This window comes from Haliotis asinina, chromosome 2, assembly GCF_037392515.1.
Source record: "Haliotis asinina isolate JCU_RB_2024 chromosome 2, JCU_Hal_asi_v2, whole genome shotgun sequence".
NCBI classification, from domain to species: Eukaryota; Metazoa; Mollusca; class Gastropoda; order Lepetellida; family Haliotidae; genus Haliotis; species Haliotis asinina.
In genome coordinates this window covers 31488123-31508325 of record NC_090281.1, presented here as the reverse complement: position 1 = coordinate 31508325, position 20203 = coordinate 31488123, and the positions used below count along the sequence as shown (strand labels likewise).

General features: G+C 40.6%; 2 protein-coding genes across 2 annotated transcripts in view; one reads left to right on the top strand and one right to left on the bottom strand.

The window, feature by feature from the left end:
• Positions 1-20203, top strand: part of LOC137273594 (tubulin beta chain-like) — a 142928-nt gene that overhangs the window by 65791 nt on the left and 56934 nt on the right. The window lies entirely within an intron of this gene.
• On the bottom strand, positions 7876-18912 carry LOC137271745 (tyramine beta-hydroxylase-like). Its single transcript, XM_067804152.1, has 10 exons — positions 18902-18912; positions 16932-17130; positions 15712-15847; positions 14788-14880; positions 13830-14027; positions 12302-12456; positions 11162-11405; positions 9784-9880; positions 8667-8949; positions 7876-8175 (listed from the first exon to the last, which is right to left on the bottom strand). The coding sequence occupies exons 1-10, from the start codon at positions 18910-18912 to the stop codon at positions 7876-7878; spliced, it is 1716 nt and encodes a 571-aa protein (XP_067660253.1).

The window sequence follows — 20203 nt, the reverse complement described above, 5'->3', positions numbered from 1 at the left end:
ACAACCAAGCCAGGTGAGCTTGACCAACCGATTCCGTTAGAAAACCAGTTCAAACCCGGATACTAGGCTGGCACACCATATGTGTTCCGCCTACTCTTGACTACCACGGTCAGCTGTCACACCATTACTTCATGCTTTGAAATGTACAACTTTACTATGCCATAAAACATCACATAAAGCAAACAAGCTAATGATTTTTTTCGGGTTTCCATGAATTTACACTACTTCATTTGCACAGTTAACTTTTATCTGATTTGTCTCAAATTATAAAACAATCGTGGACCAAATTGCAACGTGTCTTATATATTTTAAACACCATATTCCAGTTTGAATTCTGTGAAGGATATTCAATCAATCCACGAAAATGGTACTCGACATGTAATATTACCCGTTACTCCACTTTCTATGTAGCAGAGTGAGTATCTGTGACACGTCCACAAACCTATCATGCGGGCACTAACATGAGCGTAACACACACACACACATCTCTCTCTTTCTCTCTCTCTCTCTGAGGTATTTTGTAAGGTTCTGTTCCAGCACCTGACCCTGGCAACGTTATTATTTCTCATATTTCAGATCAAATATAAACAACAAACACGTAGGTCAACATACAACTTTTTTACAGTTGACAAAAAATGGCCACATAATGATGTTTAAATGGGGTGGATGCAATTTATTTGGCTACTCAAACGATAGCAATTGCGACGAACAAAAGCAAGTGTAGAACTCTGACTCAAAAAGGCTTTAGCTCTGCGAATTACGATGGCCTTAGTGTTAAGATCGTTTTGTGAAATAGGGCAATTTTGTTCCTTCTCAGCATTTCCAGGGGTTCAACATATGCATACAATACACATAACGTACATGTATTGACGTGGCCCAAGTTGATTATATATCTATATATATATATCCAAGAATTCTATATCTGTGTCTACAGGCGCGGTTCTCACATAAACATCAACTAAAAGATATATGTCAGCTGTGGAATCCCGATGGGATACTGTCGCATTGTCGCGCTTTGAATTATGTTTTTATTCATCCAAAGCACGATAAAGGGACAAGGCAACTTTTAACCATCTGCCGCGCTGTCGCGCTTTGAATCATATTTGTTATTATTGAACCAAAGGGCGACAGTGCAAGAACAACAAATTTAAAATTTGAAAATATGCCACGTTGTCGCACTATCTGAGATGAGTAAAAAACGCATCAAAATGCGCGACAAGGCGACAGTGTCCCTTCTACGATTCCATTGTCAGTAGTGTGTTTGTAGAGTCAAAGCTGTATGTCATATATGCGTTGCGGATGATTGCGACATGTGTAGAAGATTTTATGTAAGTAATTACAAGCCTCTGGTAGGTGTGCGCTCTGCCTTCAGACTGGAATCTTGAAATACACTGGTACAGATTTTTGTGATATTGACAGAACCTATTTGCTCCAGGGTTGCCTATTCATTCACACACAGAGACACACAGACACGCATAATACAAACGCGCAAACCTGTTCTGTTCACATGACCTCGAGAGCTGTAATTCAGTTTGCCAGACTGACGGTATCTCGCTAGCGCAACTTGTAATGTTGAACTTTTGCTATGTACAACAAAACAACTTGCTCCAGATATCCATGTTATAATGGGAGGCAGGGAGTAACCAAAGATGCTTCAACCGACACATTTCCCAATTTTAGATCACACAAGGCAGTGACTAACACACATCCCCATCATAAATGGGTTGAACAGTGCATCTCCAACGCGAGATGGTAGAGCGACCGAGTGAGTTTAGCTGTGTGCCGCTTTTAGCAATATTCCAGCAATATTGCGGAAGGGGACACCCGAAATGGGATTCACATATTGTACCTATGAGGGGAGTCAAACCCGCGTCTTCTGCGTGAAGGGAGAAGGTTTTAACCACCCGGCTACCCCATTGTTCGCACATGTGTCAGAGTATGCTTTGACACACAATGCAGAATGGGAAAGAATGAGTCGTCGGCAAGTTTCCTTTATGGATGGATGACATTTTTAGTAAATGCCCGATTTCTCACTCACATCTAATTTGCTATAACTGGCCTCAGTTCGTAATTACATGACAGCTAAATCGTAAATACGCCTCTAGCGACAAGCATGGGTCGCTGATTTGGTACGAGATCAGGTAGCCAGGCTTGCTAACTTGGTTGACACATGCCAATGTATCCCATTTGCGTAGGTCGAAGCTCATGCTATTGATCACTGTCATATAGATGGAATACTGCCGTGCGGCATTAAACATCAAGCAAACGAATAAATAAACAAAGTAACAATAGTAGCTATGTATATGTGATAGTAGGCACACTTGGGCATCCATAGACTCAGGAGCAAATTCAGTGCCATGCACGTACGTCGTGGTGCAGGCCCCAGTGGTATTGACACACCACTTAGGATCTCCCGTCATGGGAACTCTAATGAAAGAAATGTAAACACAAGATCTGGATGGTGTGCTGACCCAAATGTCGAGGAACGTACACAGAGCAAGTACTATCGTCGCGTTGACACGGGTGTCGATTAAAGTACACACCCAAATAAATGGGTCGTGTTATTGGGCAACCCTACAGGAATATACAGTCTACCGCCTTTTCATTTTTTTCAAAATGAGAATTAGACTTGGTGTTCTGCAACTCATGTATGTCGAAAAAGGACGTGCCCACCGTTGTCGTAGACAGATGGTCAATCAATGGATTGTCTGGACCAGACTGGATTATTTACAAACCTCCGCCATATAGCATGAATATAGCTGAGTGTGGTCTTAAACAACCAGTGTCACAAGCACATTGACAGAACAAACACAGTCACGAAACATTTCATAGCAATGCCACGCCTTGTTTCTGATGTAAGAGTGAGTGAGTGAGTGAGTGATGTAAAGTCACATCGGCATTATTTCGGCCATATCGAATGTCAACGAATGACAGTAAAACCAACTAGAATATCACAGTAATTTAGGAGTAAAAATAGCATTTATCTATAAGATTTAATTTCAAAAGTGAACAAGACAGTCTAAAAATGGGTTATAGATCCACAGGTAGATCATACTAAGGCCCATGGGGACTTTAAGTGCATTTGTTTCCTGCATGGGCCATAGCTGGATTTACACGATCCCTTCAGATGCTAGAGACTTAGAAACATCTAGCCAAACTTTCAAAAAATACAGACATGCTACGATTAAAACCAGTGGAAAGTTTTAATGTACTTTGAATGTTTTGGGACCTACGTACCCTCTCAGGACAATAATTTTAAAGTACTTTAATCTCCCTCGAGGATACATACAGGATACTAACAATCTTAATTACTAATTCAAACTTTCAATCATAATACATATATATTTATCTAATTACAAATCAGTTAATAAATCTAATTCTTTTGTAAATGCAAATAATTAAATGAGAACTTCAAAGATGATTAAAATCAAAATGTCCTTCATAGTTTGTGATTTAAAACATTTATCCCTTGTGATGGTATATACAACACAGTCAGGCAAGACATGCTTGACCGTGTTCTGATGTAAGATGGTGGCAATATTGCAAAGCCAAAGATAACTCGTCAAAGTGACAGAGACTCTAATGACACGTGCTCACAATTCATCGATATCTAAACTGCATGAAAGCATTGATGGGACTGCACAATGAGCTTTACCTCAGTCCCGTTCTGTTTCTTGTGAAACGTTTTGACAATGTTACATCGCTAGTGGAACAGTCTATTTTTATACATTAAATTCCACTGCGTTGTTTGTTGTTTATCGCTGTAATCAGCATATGCCTGCAATACGGCGGCGGTCTGTAAATATCGAGTTAGGACCAGGCCACGATTTATGGAAACAAACTTAAGTCCGAGTTTTTACTCAAATTTGAGAAATCGCATCCCCCAGAATGAACTGAAATCGATGATAAACTCAAATTTAGTATACATTTGAGTTTGGTGGATAAATTACTTAACTTGTTGGAACTTTTTTTTTTTGCAGAAATGCATTTCAGTAAAAATTCAGCTGTTTCATATTGTCAATCAGTTTGAAAATTGAGCAAAAAGGTAAATTTGTTAAATTTGTTTAACTTCGGGAAATTGGGACCTGGACCTGATTTCTGGAAACAGACTTAAGACTGAGTTTTGACTTAAGTTTGAGTTCTTACTCAAAAGTGAGAAAAAGCATTTCACAGAACGAACAGAAATCGGTATAAAACTCAAACTATAGTAGAACACTGGAGGTTGGTGGATAGAGATTGCTTAAATTGTTTGAGCTTTTATATTAAAAAATACACTTGAGTTCAGCTGTTTCGAATTGTGAAACTCAGTTTGCGATTTGAGTAAAAACTTTTGTTTGTTTCGAGGAATCGGTGCCAGACGATCTAATGGCTGACAGCATAATCATCTATCTACGCAGCTGGGATACGAAAACAAGTCAGCAAGTCGAACCAGCCAATCCGTCATTCGCCTAAAACGACACCAGTTCACCTAATTTACGAACCTCTCAATGCCTTTGAACACATGTTTTGCACACCTGTTAAGAATACGCATCAATGACACACCAACGAAGCGCCAATGAAGAAAGTATGTCAATACAATTTTGATCTTTAACATATTTTTTTATTATGTTTCACTTGGGGTTTAGATGGTCTTTGTTTACGTGATTTCGTGTGCTCCCGATGTGCGGAGAGTATTGTGTCATCTCCATTTGAGGATGACTCACAAGCATTATTGTTATGACGGTTCGACATTTGGATGGGTGTAAAAACGAACTGGTCGGTTTGCACGGGTACGTCCTTAAGGTTGACTGGTTCTTGACAATGGGCAGTCAATGCTTTTACAACGGTACCGTTAATGGTAAAACTGTCACCGGGTAATAACTTAACAAGGATCACTCTGTAAGATGTCATTTTTATTTAAGCATTCACAACATAAAAAATTCAAAGGATTTTGATCTCGATCCAATGGTCGAACTTACAGAACTACCCAGTGACAAGGTGGAGTTCGCCTTCAACAGAATGTTTATACTATTGTAGAAATACATTTTAGTGGGCCATAAATAAATTCCTACATTACCTATGCATGTCACATAATAAGTAGTGTTTCTTGACATATATTCATCCGATCTAACAATATGGTGATATTAAATTTTAAAATAGACAGCAAATGAATATAGAACCCTTCCCTAACGTCTGTGTACTGAAGCAGTTAACGGACACCCAGATCTCGCTCGGTGACCCTGCCTTTTGTTTGATGACTAGGAGGTGCTAGGATGTCCTTGGTTGTGTTGAAAGTACAAAGACGACTGAAGTATGTGTGGGAAGGGTTTTACTACATGGCAATATGTTATCCAACTATACTAAGTCGTATTTTGATAATTATAAAGTTCGATAATACAAAGGACAGTAAAAAACCTAGGTTATTATAGATATAGATTTAAAACTAGCACGTAACTTCAAAATTATATCACTGTTCGGGGCAATAACAACCAGCTTTTAATCCTCATCAGGAAATTATGTTTTGCTACCTTGGTTGAAATGACGTGTTCTTTCCAGCATCACGCGAGGGGCGGTGGGGTAGCCTAGTAGTTAAGGCTTTTGCTCTTCACGCAGAAGACCCGGGTTCGATTCCCCATATGGGTACAATGTGTGAAGTCCATTTCTGGTGCCCCCCTTCCCTGTTATTGCTAGGATATTGCTCAAAGTGGCACATAACTAAACTCACTCGGTCGCATCTCGCGTTGGGCATGCAATGTTTAACCCATATATAATGGGGATGTGTGTTAGTCACTGCTTTGGGTGATCAAAAATTGGGAAACGTGTCGGTTGAAGCATCCTTGGTTACCACATTTCTGTCAGCGCCATTATAAGTTTTAATATATTGGTCCCTGCCTTACGACCATGTTTAGAGGATGCTTTGGATTATGAAAATCCGGATTACCTGAACATAACAGAATAACGCATTTGAGTAAGTCCAGTTCGCGTCAAATTGCGTCACCAAGGTTGTGACGTCACGTATTACTACGCACATATTTGTGACGTCATATATATGCATCCCACGGAATTCAGTTTCATGGTCTTTTAAAATTATGAAGTAAGAATAACATTGTATGATAAATACGTTTAACTTATCAAACCCGTATGTTTTGGTATGGTTAAATACAACGTTTAAAATAGAAGCTTACTGTTAAAATAGGTAAGGCCGTAGATTCTCCAAACCCTTTCTGCAGGTGGAACATGAAATAGAAGTGCATTATCAATATATATTAGGCCTTAAGATCATAAAACCCTTTGTGTTGGTAAGAAATGATATAGAAGTGCATGGTCAATAAATATCAGGCCTAAAGATTCTCAAAACTATTTCTCCGGGTCGAAAGGAATGATATATGACATCCACATATTCATTTATGCAAATATAATGCAAATAATTTGAGTGAAATGTACTCTGAATGGAATGTTAAAATCGCAAAGTGTTCACTGTTTGACAAAACCAAGCACATCGGTACGAGTGTGAAGTGTGGGACATTCCGTTGGGAAACGTTTACGGTTCAAGTATAAACCACTTGTCGGGGTCGGGAATAGAAAATAGGTGTGAGTGTTTAATTCACAAACACAATTATCAGGCTTCACGTGGGACTTACTGAAAAAATGTAAACTGAAATTTGTATCTGTCTTGATGGTTAGGTTTAGGGTCGGTAAATCAGGAAAGCTAAGACAATATACACAAAGCAGTGTGAAATACATTAACATCGTAAACTGTTCAAACGTGCTGTTGAAACCACTGCTCCTTTCACAAAGGGGTAACACGGCAGAGATTCAACATTCATCAGTCCCTTTTATCTCTCTGTTGCTGTAATGTTTTTTTTCCAGAAACAGGACTGAACTGAGGATACGTTTATTGTCCAACCCTATCAGTATTTTCATGTAAAGTAAATATCCGTATGTGATCTGAATTATGAATACATGTCATCAGAGTCTTTGTCACTTTGTATGTGTGTGAGTCATCTCTGGCTGTGCAACATCACCGCCATGTTACGTCAGATACAAGACATGACTGGTACTGCTAAGACAATGCTTCAGGTTTGTGTTCTGTCAAGGTGGTAATGTAACATTTTTAATTTTTTTATTATATTTTTATCTTTTATTTCGTTTACATTTTTAATTTTTTATGTGTGTGTGTGTGTGTGTGTGTGTGTGTCTGTTGACACGGGATCAGTTTTTTTGTATCTGAACACGTAGTGCCGCGCCAACATGTGCTTCATATAAGTATGGAAAACGTATAGGTATTGTGTGTCTATTTTACAAATGAAAAAATGCATATTATTTTTCAGGGTTAATATAAGAAGCAGGGTACAGTGCCGCCTTTCGTAATTTTGTGATATTCAAATGTCCTGAACGAACGAACGAACGAATGAATGAATGCGCTTTTGCCTCATTATCGTCAATATTTGTGAAATGCAGACTACCTGCTGGCACATTGCCCGACATTAGAAAGGAGACCACTGTGGAGTTGGACTCTCATCTATTGTCATGCAGTCGTGATCTCTTGTATTTCTAGGTTCCTATGTTAAATTAGTAGAGGGGATTTTGACGTGTTAAAATTCATGTTGTAAATAAATGAATGTCAGCTTATTTTTCAGCTGAATAATCAAATAATGTTTTCCGTTTAAAAAGAATCCCAGTTTAGTTATACATTTTCTATTTTTCTATTTGCGTAATGCTCATTCGTGATATATCAATCTCCCTAAATGTTGTACATGCCGTGTTAAACATTACTAAACTTAATACACAGGTACATATTTGCTTATGAAGTATAACAAAACGGTTACGGAATGTTGGCGGAAAGCAGAAATCCCTTCTTATTGTGCATAATCTCAAGAAGGCTCGACCGGTACATTATATGGCGCCAATACTATAGGCCACCAGAGATGCAGCAATCACTGAAAATGACACTCTAAAAGAGCCTCCGGCGTTGTCTCGTGTGTCGTCTTTAACGCCGAGCGGTTGGTTTGTTAGACAGTTGCATGACGAGAGTGCTGACACAAATTTGATGTCCTCTGCAGACTGAGACCAGGAGAGTGACCACAGAGAGTAGTCCCCCATTTCCCCCTGCAGACAAGGATCTTCCTTAGCTTTAGCTAAAGCTTCAGGACATTCTGGACGACATGTTCCATAGAAGTTGCAGTTGTCCAGAACCTGGAGAAAATAAACATAAAACATCAGTACAAACGAGCACTAAGTATTGGTAAATTCATCTTTTGCGTGTAAAGATCAAAATGTCGCGACCACACGAATGGTAGCTGGTATGATGACACCAAGTGTTCGGGAAAACATGTACCAAAATTGTACCAACCACAGGCACAATGCGTTCAGAAAAGTAAATATTAACAACATGTGGTTTGTGATGCTTTCAACTTACCTATAAACAACTAAGAGTACTTAATAGGCATACCATACAATGTCATCTGTTCATGCTAATGGTTTTAGTGGGGAGCAAATATGTTAACAGTTCACTTTCACAGCTTCATGTGGTACATGGATGCGTTTTGATTCTAGTTCGTTTCATGTGCAAGCAACCGCTACAATTTAATAAGGGAACATTTCTTTACGGGACCTCCTGGGAACAACTACTGCCATTTATAAATCAAACGGTCAATCTTCAATTGCGTGTGAAATAAACTACCTACCATTTGCCTCATAGACTTTGTTTCAGGATCGGATATATTCAGAAATTTCAGGAAGTTGCATTTTTTAAGAGCGCCTATCTCCAGACTGCATTCCTCAATAGATCCCCAGGTGACACAGGAAGGGCTCGTCATGTTCTCAATAGGAAATATGGTGAAGATGCCGTAGCACATTTCATCATATGTGCCTTCCCCAAAGAAGGTGGTTCTTGTCCTTGACAGCGACCTGTAGGTACACGTCGTCTCCAGACTGTCGCCGGGGAGGAGTTGAACAGGAGGGTTGAACCTGCAAGGCATCATTTATAGTGAGTGAGTATGGTATTGCGCCGCTTTCAGAAATATTCAAGGAATATCATGGCCTCATTTCAAGCATCATTCCACCTAGGAAGGGGCAAGTATTAGCCCAGAAACGGCGTGCGTAAATAATAAAGAAGTTGCGCATCCGTATCAAGTGTCTTGTGATATCATGGCGGTGGACACCAGAAAAAGGCTTCACACTTTGTACCCATGTAGGGAATCGTACCTGGGTCTCCCGCGTGATGAGCGACCGTTTCAACCACATGACTAGCTCATCTCCCCATCATTTAAAGATCATTGAGACGAGTATTTGTTGTTTAACGCAACGCAAGGAAGTATTCAAGAAATATAACAACGGCGTGTCCACAATCGGGTCTGATCTAAGTGAATGAATTTAGTTTTCTGCCGCACTCAGCTATATTCATGCTATATCTCGCCTGTCTGTCAGTAACTGAGTCCGGCTATCATCGATCTACACAGCTGGGATATGGTGACATGTCTCAACCGTGTCAGCGAGCCTGAGCACCGATCCTTTTAGTCGCCTCGCGACTAGGTTACTGAAGATCAGTTCTAACCCGCATCTTCACGGTTGAGTCTAATCCAAACAATACATATATCGGTAACCCTGTTGTTTACCGTTGCATACTGCAATTATCCAGAGACAGACATCATGAGCATCGATCAAATAATGGGATACGATGATATGTGTCAGCCAAGGAAGAGAACCTGACCGCCGTGTGACAAGCAACCTGAAGACCCGTTATACTGCAGGTGATCCTGGGTAGGTAACTATAGGTTCGTCTGTCGAATTTCCGATGCTTACTCATGGATGATGGGATTATCGTAGCTGTAAACGTCGTCCTTGGTCAGGTCCCGAACCTTTTGACCATCCCGGAACAATTCTACATTCTGTTGGTAACCTTGACAACAAACACAAAAAGAAAATCATAATCAAATGTGTCATAACATATTTATCTATATTTAGATTTGCATGTCGTTGATAGTTTTGATATTGGGTCCTAAATGAAACACTCAGCTATTTGATCTTTAAGTCAGTAGTCTGTAAACAATAGGATCTGGTCCAGATAATCAGGTAACTGGTTCTATGAGCAATGATCATCGCTGTTGGGGCACGGCGACACCCGATCAAACCACAGAGCCATCCAATCCAAAGCGTAACCTCATACACGATATGATTGAAATATTAATATTAATAAAATGCTTAGTCTTCAACACACAGACATTAGTAAGCGAATTCAGCGCATTCAATGTATTTACACCATCAAGGTTTATCTGTGTGTTAAGTAATTTTGATTGTATAGACGTGACAGACAGCTAATTCGCGGAAATAATCGCCAAGCGATCTACTCGCCGCCATGTTGAGATGCTGACAACGAATATTAACACTGTCAGCTCAGGTACAGTGACCCTACCTACGACACGATTAGAGATGAAAGGTATATCCAGCATGTAAGCTAAATTTGAAATTAACTAAAATTCAATCAACGATAAAAACGTAAAAATATGTATAGTGTTTGAGTGAGTGAGTGAGTGAGTTTAGTTTTACGCCGCACTCAGCAATATTCCAGCTATATGGCAGCGGTCTGTAAATAATCGAGTCTGGACCAGACAATCCAGTGATCAACAACATGAGCATCAATCTGCACATCTGGAAACCGATGACATGTGTCAGCCAAGTCAGCAAGTCTGACCACCCGATCCCGTTAGTCGTCTCTTACGACAAGCACAGTCGCCTTTTATGGCAAGCATGGGTTGCTGAAGGCGTATAGTGTTTGAAGTAAATCACAGTGACCTACTAATCTATATCACTGTATCATTACATAACTGCTGCAAATGCCGGAGACATTATCTAAAATAGTAATGGTATTTTATGGAAGACCTCAAATGTGATCTTGGCCTTAAAAGAATGTCATTTATGACCATTAAGTGATCGATGCTCGTGATACTGATCACTTGAATAAGTGGTCTAATCTCTATTATTTACAGACCGTCGCCATTTAGGTGGAGTATTGTTGACTGTGGCGTCAAAAAAAACATAACTAACCAACAAATATAATACGTCTAGGCATCACATTGGAACCGGAACCAAAAGCTCAGCTACGGATCGATGAAGACGATCAGAGTCACACAAGCTCTTACAGTTATCCATTTACACCGAGATGCTTCATAACTATTCTCACCTAGGTAGTGCATGTGGTTGAGGCCAGTGGTGATGTAGACACTGTTGTCGACGTTTATCTGTGTACATTCAGAGCTGCAGGTTGACGTCAGAGTGACGCGTGACTGTCCTGCAGGAATCTCTAAGTTTGTCTGCCCAGTGTAGAAGAAACCAGCGTTGTATTTGCGGAGTTTTGGGGTGTAGTACAGAATCATGCCGGAACTATCCCAGTAGTCGGTCACCAGCTCGGGGTTAGTCCAGTGGAACTGAGAAGTAGATGGTTCGTGACTCCTCAGTGTATGAAATATACACCAAACCCAGCCAGACATCGGGGCTGGTATCTTCAAAATGTTACCACCAGTTCAAAATAGATTTAACCAGACAAGACAATCCAAAGAAAATAATTCAAATTTTAGTTGCAGTGAATATTTCATGAATTATAAAGTCAGTTTAAGAGAAATCCGATTTTAAGATATGGTGAATTTTGTCAGGTGCATGGAACATGTTATCTAAAATTTGTACCAGACCATCGCGCTGTCTGGCTGTGAATGTTGATCATCCAGTCGGTCTAACAGGCCTTATTTCATACACTGGAGTCATGCGCACAGTGCATATACGTTTAAGCCTGCGTCCAACGATTTGTATCATTTAACGTTTACACAGATGCTCAGTTATTCACTATATCAGCCATATTAATTAACGTTCAAAATGACGCTCAGCCATGCCAAATTTTAGCTGTATCTTTAAACGCTCAGGCGGATGGTCTTACATGCTGAATTTCAGGCGTTTCGTTAAAGCACCAAACCGACAATGAACTATACAATATTTCAGCTGCATCATTTCAGTGTATAAATAATGAAATGGGCCTATGGTGTCGGGACCCGATGATAGGACGCCCACCATGTCAACCAGACTTGCAACCAGACCCTAAACAGTTACCACTTACGAAGGTCGTGAACGTGTCAGAATACTTTCAACATGACTTTAACATGGATTCGTCTAGGAGAAGTATATCCTTGATAGATCTGTTGTAATAAAATCGCAGGGTCGTCAAGGATAGAATTTGCGCTCTACCGCAAGGCCATATGACAACAGATCAGGTAGCATGAAGAGGAATGCCACTCAATGTCCCACACACCTGAACACCTACCCACCCGCTTACCTGCATCATGACTGTGTGAGTGCCTCTCCCGCCTATCTTGAATCCAGCTTCGTGGTAGATACACTCCCCAGTCATCCCCAGCGTCCACAGACCCATGTTGATGTTGCAGCTGCTTTGCGCCATGAAGCAGTTCTTTGGTTCTGGAATCTTACTGGCTGAAATAGAAACAAAACAAAGTCCAGTAAGTATAAAATGTAACGTCACTTCCTTTTCTGAGTAAGACGATGCATGCAGTATTTCATCCATAAGCGAGTAACGTTTTACGTCCTTTTGGGCAATATCGCGGCTGGGTACACCGGAAATGAGCTTCACACATTGTATCCCACAAACCTACCCAGAGTACCACGCGGCAAGCCAGCATAGTACCTCTGCCACAGACTAGAAAGATGTGACGATTCGTCACATCTTACGTACTCCAATCAGTATAATGTACATATTTTTTACTCGTTTATATTTGATTTAATTAAATATCGTCGTTAAAATAGTTTAGTTGCACCCAGAAAACATCCTAACACGGGTAGCGCTATTTCGATTTGGCAAGCCTTCCTTTGTTTACATGGGTTGTTCGGCTCTACGTGCTGTCATAGAAAACCCTATAGCTGCCCTATAGAAAACAAACGATGCAGCCCGTTTCAAATATGAATATGTATTGTCATACAATTTACTGTCGCAGATGTAGAAGAATATTTATGTAACTGTTTAAAACAGAATGGAAGTGCTTGCTTTATGCCAGTCTCGGCATATTTATGAATATGTGCGTTTGTTTCCAAACAAAAGAAAAGTCCGGTCACCTGATATACAAATTATCCTGTGGCAGTGATGATATGTCATGTGGTTTTATCCATGTGGGGAATCGAGCCCTGGTATTCCGCTCGAACGCTTTAACCACGAGGCTACTTCACCGCCCCCATTTCAGCTCAGATGATATAAAATGTCCGTGAGCAATGTTCACAACTTATGATGTTTTGCACTGCAAGCAACATTATGCCGGCTATATGGCGACAAGGTGTAAATAAATGAGGCTGGACCAGGCAATCCAGTGATCAACATCATAAACATCGATCTCTGCAAGTGATATACGCTGACATGTTTTGACTTAGTCAGCAAGCCTGGCTACCTGAACTATCCGTAGCCTCTTACGACAAGAATGGGGTAGCTGACAGGAGCATAGCAAGGCAATTTTGTTATTCAAGTCTGTAGGTTGCAAAGCTTATATTTAAATATAGTATTGAGGGCATGCCCAACCGTTTTCACAACACTTCTGTGAAAGTCAGTATTTTTTTGCAAAGGTAGCTATCCAGTAATCTATGAAGCATATCGCAGCGTCGTTGCATAGTGCACAATACATGGAGAGAGTGAGTTTAGATTTACGGCGCATTCAGCAATAGTCCAGCTACATGGCGACAGTCAGTAAATAGACCATCCAGTGACCAGCAGCATGGACATCGCTCTACCACATTGAAATACGATGACATGAGTCAATAAAGAATACAATATTTTTCCATCAGCTGTTCGTGGGGTGCTGTACCTGTGTCCGCGCATCCGGAGACTGTTATGTGATGCATGACGTTGGGGTTGTCAATCACTGGCTGTGTCGCTATCAGGTGGTATTCTTGATCTGCGGGAAACTCCTCCGGAAACTCCAGGTCAAAGGTCATGCACATGTAGGAGGTTTCAACCGCAGGCACTAACGTTCGTGGGAACAGGAGTGTTATGTTGAGAACATCTGGAAAAAGACGGTCATACTGTCAGGACTGCAAAAGTCATATTTTCATTTATACAAAGATACACTAAGAACTTAGTTAAGCACCCCCTCGCGAATCTCTTGATTGGATGAGCCCCTTAATTAATTGCATCATATCTGGGACATGACTTGTTGTCTTGGGGGGAAGGGGTGGGGTGGGAAGGAAGGGAGGGGAGGGGGGGCATGAGGAGGAGAGTGCCGGCTCTCATGTTGTCACATGGAGGTTACCTTGAACCATGTAAAACACGCAAAATGTTATTTTGAATGCTCAGACCAATTAATTCAACATGAAACATTCCACGTCCACACTTGTTAAACGTGGTTTTGCATAAACATCACTTGAAACATGATCAGTTGAAATGATCAATTATCATTAAAAAAATCAACATGGATTCCAATCATCTGGTCAATTTTTATCCAATGACTCCAGTGATCATACGGTTTAGAAACACTCGTGGACACCACGAGAAGTTTTATGTATGTGTTAAAACTCCACCATTGCAAAAAATAAAGGGATGCTTAATTACTATTTTCATGTCTTCATGGTTAGGTTAGGTGTGTTCCGTTGATACTGGAATCCTTATGGAAGGAAGATGACACATCAAGTATCACCACTAGGTGGAATACAGGTTTCAAACACGTTTGATACTGATACAGAAAAATTCTGTACATGGGCCCGTGGCTCTAGTTTTAGAGGAACTGTGTCCATGTCTTTTGAACTAGACTAATGAATGTCTCTCACGTGGTTCGGTAATGGCGGGGCATATGAACTCCTCTGTGTCACAGTTGACGACCTTCGACTCGCATTTCGGACTGTCAAGGGGATCACATACGCCTGAAACAATGAACAAACAAGTTGAATGTGATGACCTTATAATCCATGCAACTTGGACACGAATTTACATGGTAAAATATCGAACGCGTCGACCATAAATATTTGGTTAAAAGCGAGGGCATTTTGTCCAGAGTTTGAAACTTGGAGCTGAACGGTCTGATTCCTTTCGCCATACCATATTTTAATGTCTTCACTTTCCATACTAGGAGATGTGTCTGTCCAGAACGCAAGACCCTGATTGGACACTTGGTGGTAATCTGGGTGAGGCTGTACAAAGCGATCCTAGCGCAGCGAAGGGTATCGTATTGCCTGTATCTCCGCATAGGACAGGGTGGTGGAGTACCCTGGCTGTTAACGCGTTCGCTCACCACGAAGACCTAGGTTCGATTCCCCACATAATTCTAATGTGTCTTCTGTCGTGATCTTACCCAACCAAACAAATTAACTTGGCTTATTGTTTGTCACCACACATGTACCCCGACGGAGAGAATCGGTGCTCTTGTTATTAACCACTAGACTCGCTAGTGATATGCCATCGTGACAAGTTCTGCTTTCGCCTGTCCTAACGAACACAAGTCACTGGCTATGGGAGGACAACTTTCCTTTGTACCTTGATCTGAACTGGGTTCGAATCATCTTGTCGTGATATGTGACTAACGAGATCGGGTGTCAGACTCACTGACTTGGTTGACACACGTCGTCAAATCCCATCTGGGTTCATTGATCACTGGATTGTCCCTGTCAGACTGGAATGTTTACAGACCGCCGTCATGTAGCTAGATTATTGCTGGGTGCGGCTTAAAACAACAAACCAATCTAGCTTAACCTCACCTGGGTGTGTTATCTGGGTCGTCCTCTCTGGAAAGACACCACTGGAAGGTGTCCATTCACATTTGGGATCACCAAGTTCCATACCGTTAGACTTCCCATCGCCGTCCGAGTCCATCTCACACAATGTCTTAGTCCACTGTCCAAGATATGCATGAAAAGTGCTTTTACAGCGTGTGAGTTAATATTTTTCGCCATATCGACAATAATTCTGCCATACCGACACTAGATGAAGTAGCTTATTAATAATATATTTTGAGTGATATACAACGTCAAAACAGCACAGGAACAAAAAAAAAGTTTTACATCGGGTCGGCAATATTTCAGTCATAGGTATTTTTAAATATATATATCTGTCGGCAAAGGACAGTAAAATAGGTCGGTATGTCACAGGTTTAGAATAACAGAAACCTGATGATAACTAAGACACTAGAACGTCAGTGATGCTTTAAACACATACATGTATATTATGAAGTCCAAAGATTTGGGAGAAATACAAAGTTTTGTTGCTGGACACCTACCCTGGACCCTAGGATCAATGAAAGGATATCCTGCGGCTACGATCATTTCGAGAAGGCCCTGCTCTTCCCAGGATTCCCAAAAGATTAATGAAACAAGTACATCTACCTTATGACCGTTGTGTCTTGAGATCAGTCCTAACTTGGAATAGCCTAAAGATCAACGCAACGAATGTGCCTACCATATTGGCCATTGTTAGCAAAGCCTTGGGGTCAGTTCTAACACGGAGTATCCAAGAGATTAATGAAACGAATATACCTATCTTAAAGTGAGTGAGTGAGTGAGTGAGTTTAGTTTTACGCCGCACTCAACAATATTCCATTTATTTGGCGACAGTCTGTAAATAGTCGAGTCTGGACCAGACAATCCAGAGACCAACAACATGAGCATCGATCTGCGCAATTGGGAACCGATGACATGTGTCAACCAAGTCGGCGAGCCTGACCACCCGATCCCGTTAGTCGCCTCTCACGACAAGGAGAGTCGCCTTTTATGGCAAGCATGGGTTGCTGAAGGCCTATTCTACCCCGGGACCTACCTTAAAACTATCGTAAGCAATGTCTCCGGACCAGTTCTAACACGGTGTATCCAAGAGATCAATGAAACGAATATACCTGCCTTAACACGTGTACCATCTTTAGCGATGTCTCGGGACCAGTTTTAACCCATAATGTCCAAGAGATTAATGAAACGGATTTACCTACCTTATGACCCTTGTTAGCAAAGTCGAGGCCGAATTGATTATTGTCGCCTCCCCCCAAAGCACTGAGATGCCCGACCCCTCGCCATATAAAGTTGGGTTTGCAGGGATGAGGAACCTGATCCCCGTTGGGGACTTCTTCCTGGTAGTGTCGGTAGCAGCTGGTACACTGCAGCAGCAGGTATATCAGCGACAGGCTGTATCTGACAGAATTAGGAGTTAGTTTTATATACGAAAGGCTATTGTGTAATACAGTAAGTACAGTAGATATGTTTCACTGAAGTTAACCCAAGGGCTAGCTAAAATGATTGATTAATGGAAATATAGTCGGTAGTAAAGATTATCGATATGAACATTGTCTAGGCGATAATACCGTGTATTGCATTTTTTTTAAAATTTACTTTTCTCACACAATATACGCATTTAGGACTTATTCATGATCTGCCTGTAAATTAAGTTCTGCGATGTTTTGTTAATAATCCATGCAAAAAAATGTCACCACTCACTGGTGATGGGAACTTTGTTAATTTCGTTCATATATTTTCGGCATTTGGTCTTTAAGTGAGTTTTTTTATATGAAATTTAGAGATAATCGATCGATATTTAGTTAACGATGTCTGTCTCTATGATATAATCATATCGATAGCCAGTCCTAGTAAGCCCTTGTGCACATGCTCTGTTTCGTGTATTCAAAATTCGTATTTCTCAAAAATGAAAAGGCCTTGGGGTAACCCAGTGGATAAAGCGTTCTCTCCCCGCACCGAAGATATCTGTTCGATTCCACACATAGATATAAAGCGTGAAGCCCATCTCTAGTGTCTCCCGCCGGAATATCGCGGGAAACTTACTAAAAGCGGCGTAAAACTCGTCTATTTTTACAACATTATTGAGCTTTAAGTGTTTAACTATTGCTCATCTGGCGCTTCATTACTTCAGAAGACCCACATGTGTGAAATTACTTCCCTTCTCCATACACAATCATGTTAAGATCCAATGGGAAAAATCACTTGATATTAAATTAGGATTCGTAGGCACCCTACCCACGCGTGTTTGTTCTGTCGAAGTTGTTGACGTTCAAGACCTAAATCGTTCAGAACTTTCTTCACATATTTATTTTATATTTGTCTATTTGTTTGGTTTTTGTTCCGCGTCGCATTTAATAAATTTCCAGTTACAAGTCGGCCATCTGCAAATAATCTACCTTGACGAAACAATACTCTGATCAACACCATGCAATGATATGCCTTGATATAACTGACATAATGTTCAAGGCAGGATTAGAGAAAACTTACCCATACACTTAACGTAAAACGTATGTTAAAACAGATACTGTACAGCTTTCTCCCAGCTGAGATGCACCCGTGAATCTAAAAAACCGGCCGTAGTGCCATGGCATTCACAACGTTAACCCTGTGGTGAACCACAGAGGTCCCAACGAACGCTCTCTGAATCAGTAGTTATGCATGGAAACAGAGCTGTACATAACGTTTTGGGTCGTTGCGTTATGTACTCGGTTTTGCTCATCTCATTTTCCTATGAGTAACCAAATAAAGTGTGCCTATCTGGACTAAGACTCGTTTGGGTATTTCGCCATTTTCCATTAATTGTAGAAATATGGGAAAAAAGGGATAAGTGTTGGCTATATATCTTTTCATCAATCATATGAAGAAGGATAAGAAAGACTACAAGTTTCCAAGTTCACGAGCTGGAACAGAACCTCTCAGTATGCCTCAGGTAGTTTATCTATCGTCTGTAACAACCATCATCATATGTTTGTTTGTACACATGTAGGAGCATATTTGTTGAGTATTTACAAACATTCATGGACTTAACTGGAATGAATTATTTGCGAATGTACGTGGATACGCAGCTCATCTTTACCTCTGACTGCAAGACATTGGTGCCATGTAAATACATAACAAGCAATACTTTCTATATATGTATGAGCACAGAGACACAACTTGGTCCTCTTACCTTAAATCCATTGTGATAACTGAATTGTTTGAGATGTAAGGCTTAATATATTGCACTCAGATGACGCACACCTGTGCGGCGGTTAAGCGTGGAAATTTATGACACACTCGCAATATTTGTAATCAGAATATCGAACGACTTTTCAAAGTAGCAACACTTACCTCTATATCCAGATCAAAAGGTTTTTTATCTAAACGAAGAACTTCAGCTTTAAATGATTTACAAGGCATAGTGCTTACCTGTAGCTTTACATACAGCTATGAATAAAGGAGTATGAATGAGAATTCTCGAATTCTCGTTAAAAGCATCCGTGCAACAGTGGTTCGTTCAACATAATAGGAAAATGGCCTTAAATGAACTTGACATTCTGTGTATTATACTGACATACAGGTAGGACGTAAAGGGGCTTCATGTTTAGAAGTTTCTTGTTTGATGGTCAAAATCAACGATGGAATTTGACCAACATGTCAGCATGCGTCGGGCGTAAATTGATGATCTGATATTGTTAGAGGTGTAAGAGGTGAAACGTAATTTCTTCTACGTATGGAGCAATATCCCAGCAGGTCGAGACCTTGTTGTCATTTCGCGACGTTTGAGTTCCGTCTGTGAGGTTAACAGTGTCAGATGACCCTTGTTCCATTTTAACATGTCTATGATATTCTAGGTCTCCGTGAAGCTTTCTGAATGTCATGTCGTACACCATTCGCAGACAACTGGCACGCTTCGGTGAAAGTAATGAAGTCAGATGACCTACACCTAAAGCCCCACTGTTTATTCTGCTAATTTCCTTGCCTTTGCATGTGTCACCGGTGAGACGTGATTGTCTCTTCTTTCAGCGACGACCCGGTGTCATAGCTGTTCGATGGTGATTCCTAGATTCTCATGGCCGGGGTAGAGAGTTCTTACGTTATGGAAATGTTCGAATTCAACACTGATCTACACACTGTGAGTATGTGTGACTGAAACTAATCAGTTAAGCAAAGATTTACTAAATGTACACATTGTCTTGAATTCATGAATATTCATCAACAACTAGTCTTGGTATTCCACATTCTAGAACATGACTTGTTTGAGTGGCATATTTAGATATTGGAAGTCAAATAGAATAAGTGTACATGGCTGACAACTTCTTTAATACTGGAACACGAAGTGGAAAACTTGAAAACGATACAAGAACCTGTCTCGAAACGCCGTGTTCTAGTATTAAAGAAGTTGTCATCCATATACACGTATTCTATTCTAGAACATGCTAATGTCTACACGCGATCTTCCTACAGGTGTCGTCAGTCCTTCGCTGCTGAT

What these genes read in the sequence shown, in the direction of transcription:
- LOC137271745 (XM_067804152.1), bottom strand. An exon ending in CTCACACAGTCATGATGCAG is followed by an intron (nt 11,406 to 12,301) that starts GTAAGCGGGTGG and finishes TCTACTTCTCAG; the next exon opens with TTCCACTGGACTAACCCCGA. An exon ending in GATAATCCCATCATCCATGA is followed by an intron (nt 8,950 to 9,783) that starts GTAAGCATCGGA and finishes GATGCCTTGCAG; the next exon opens with GTTCAACCCTCCTGTTCAAC.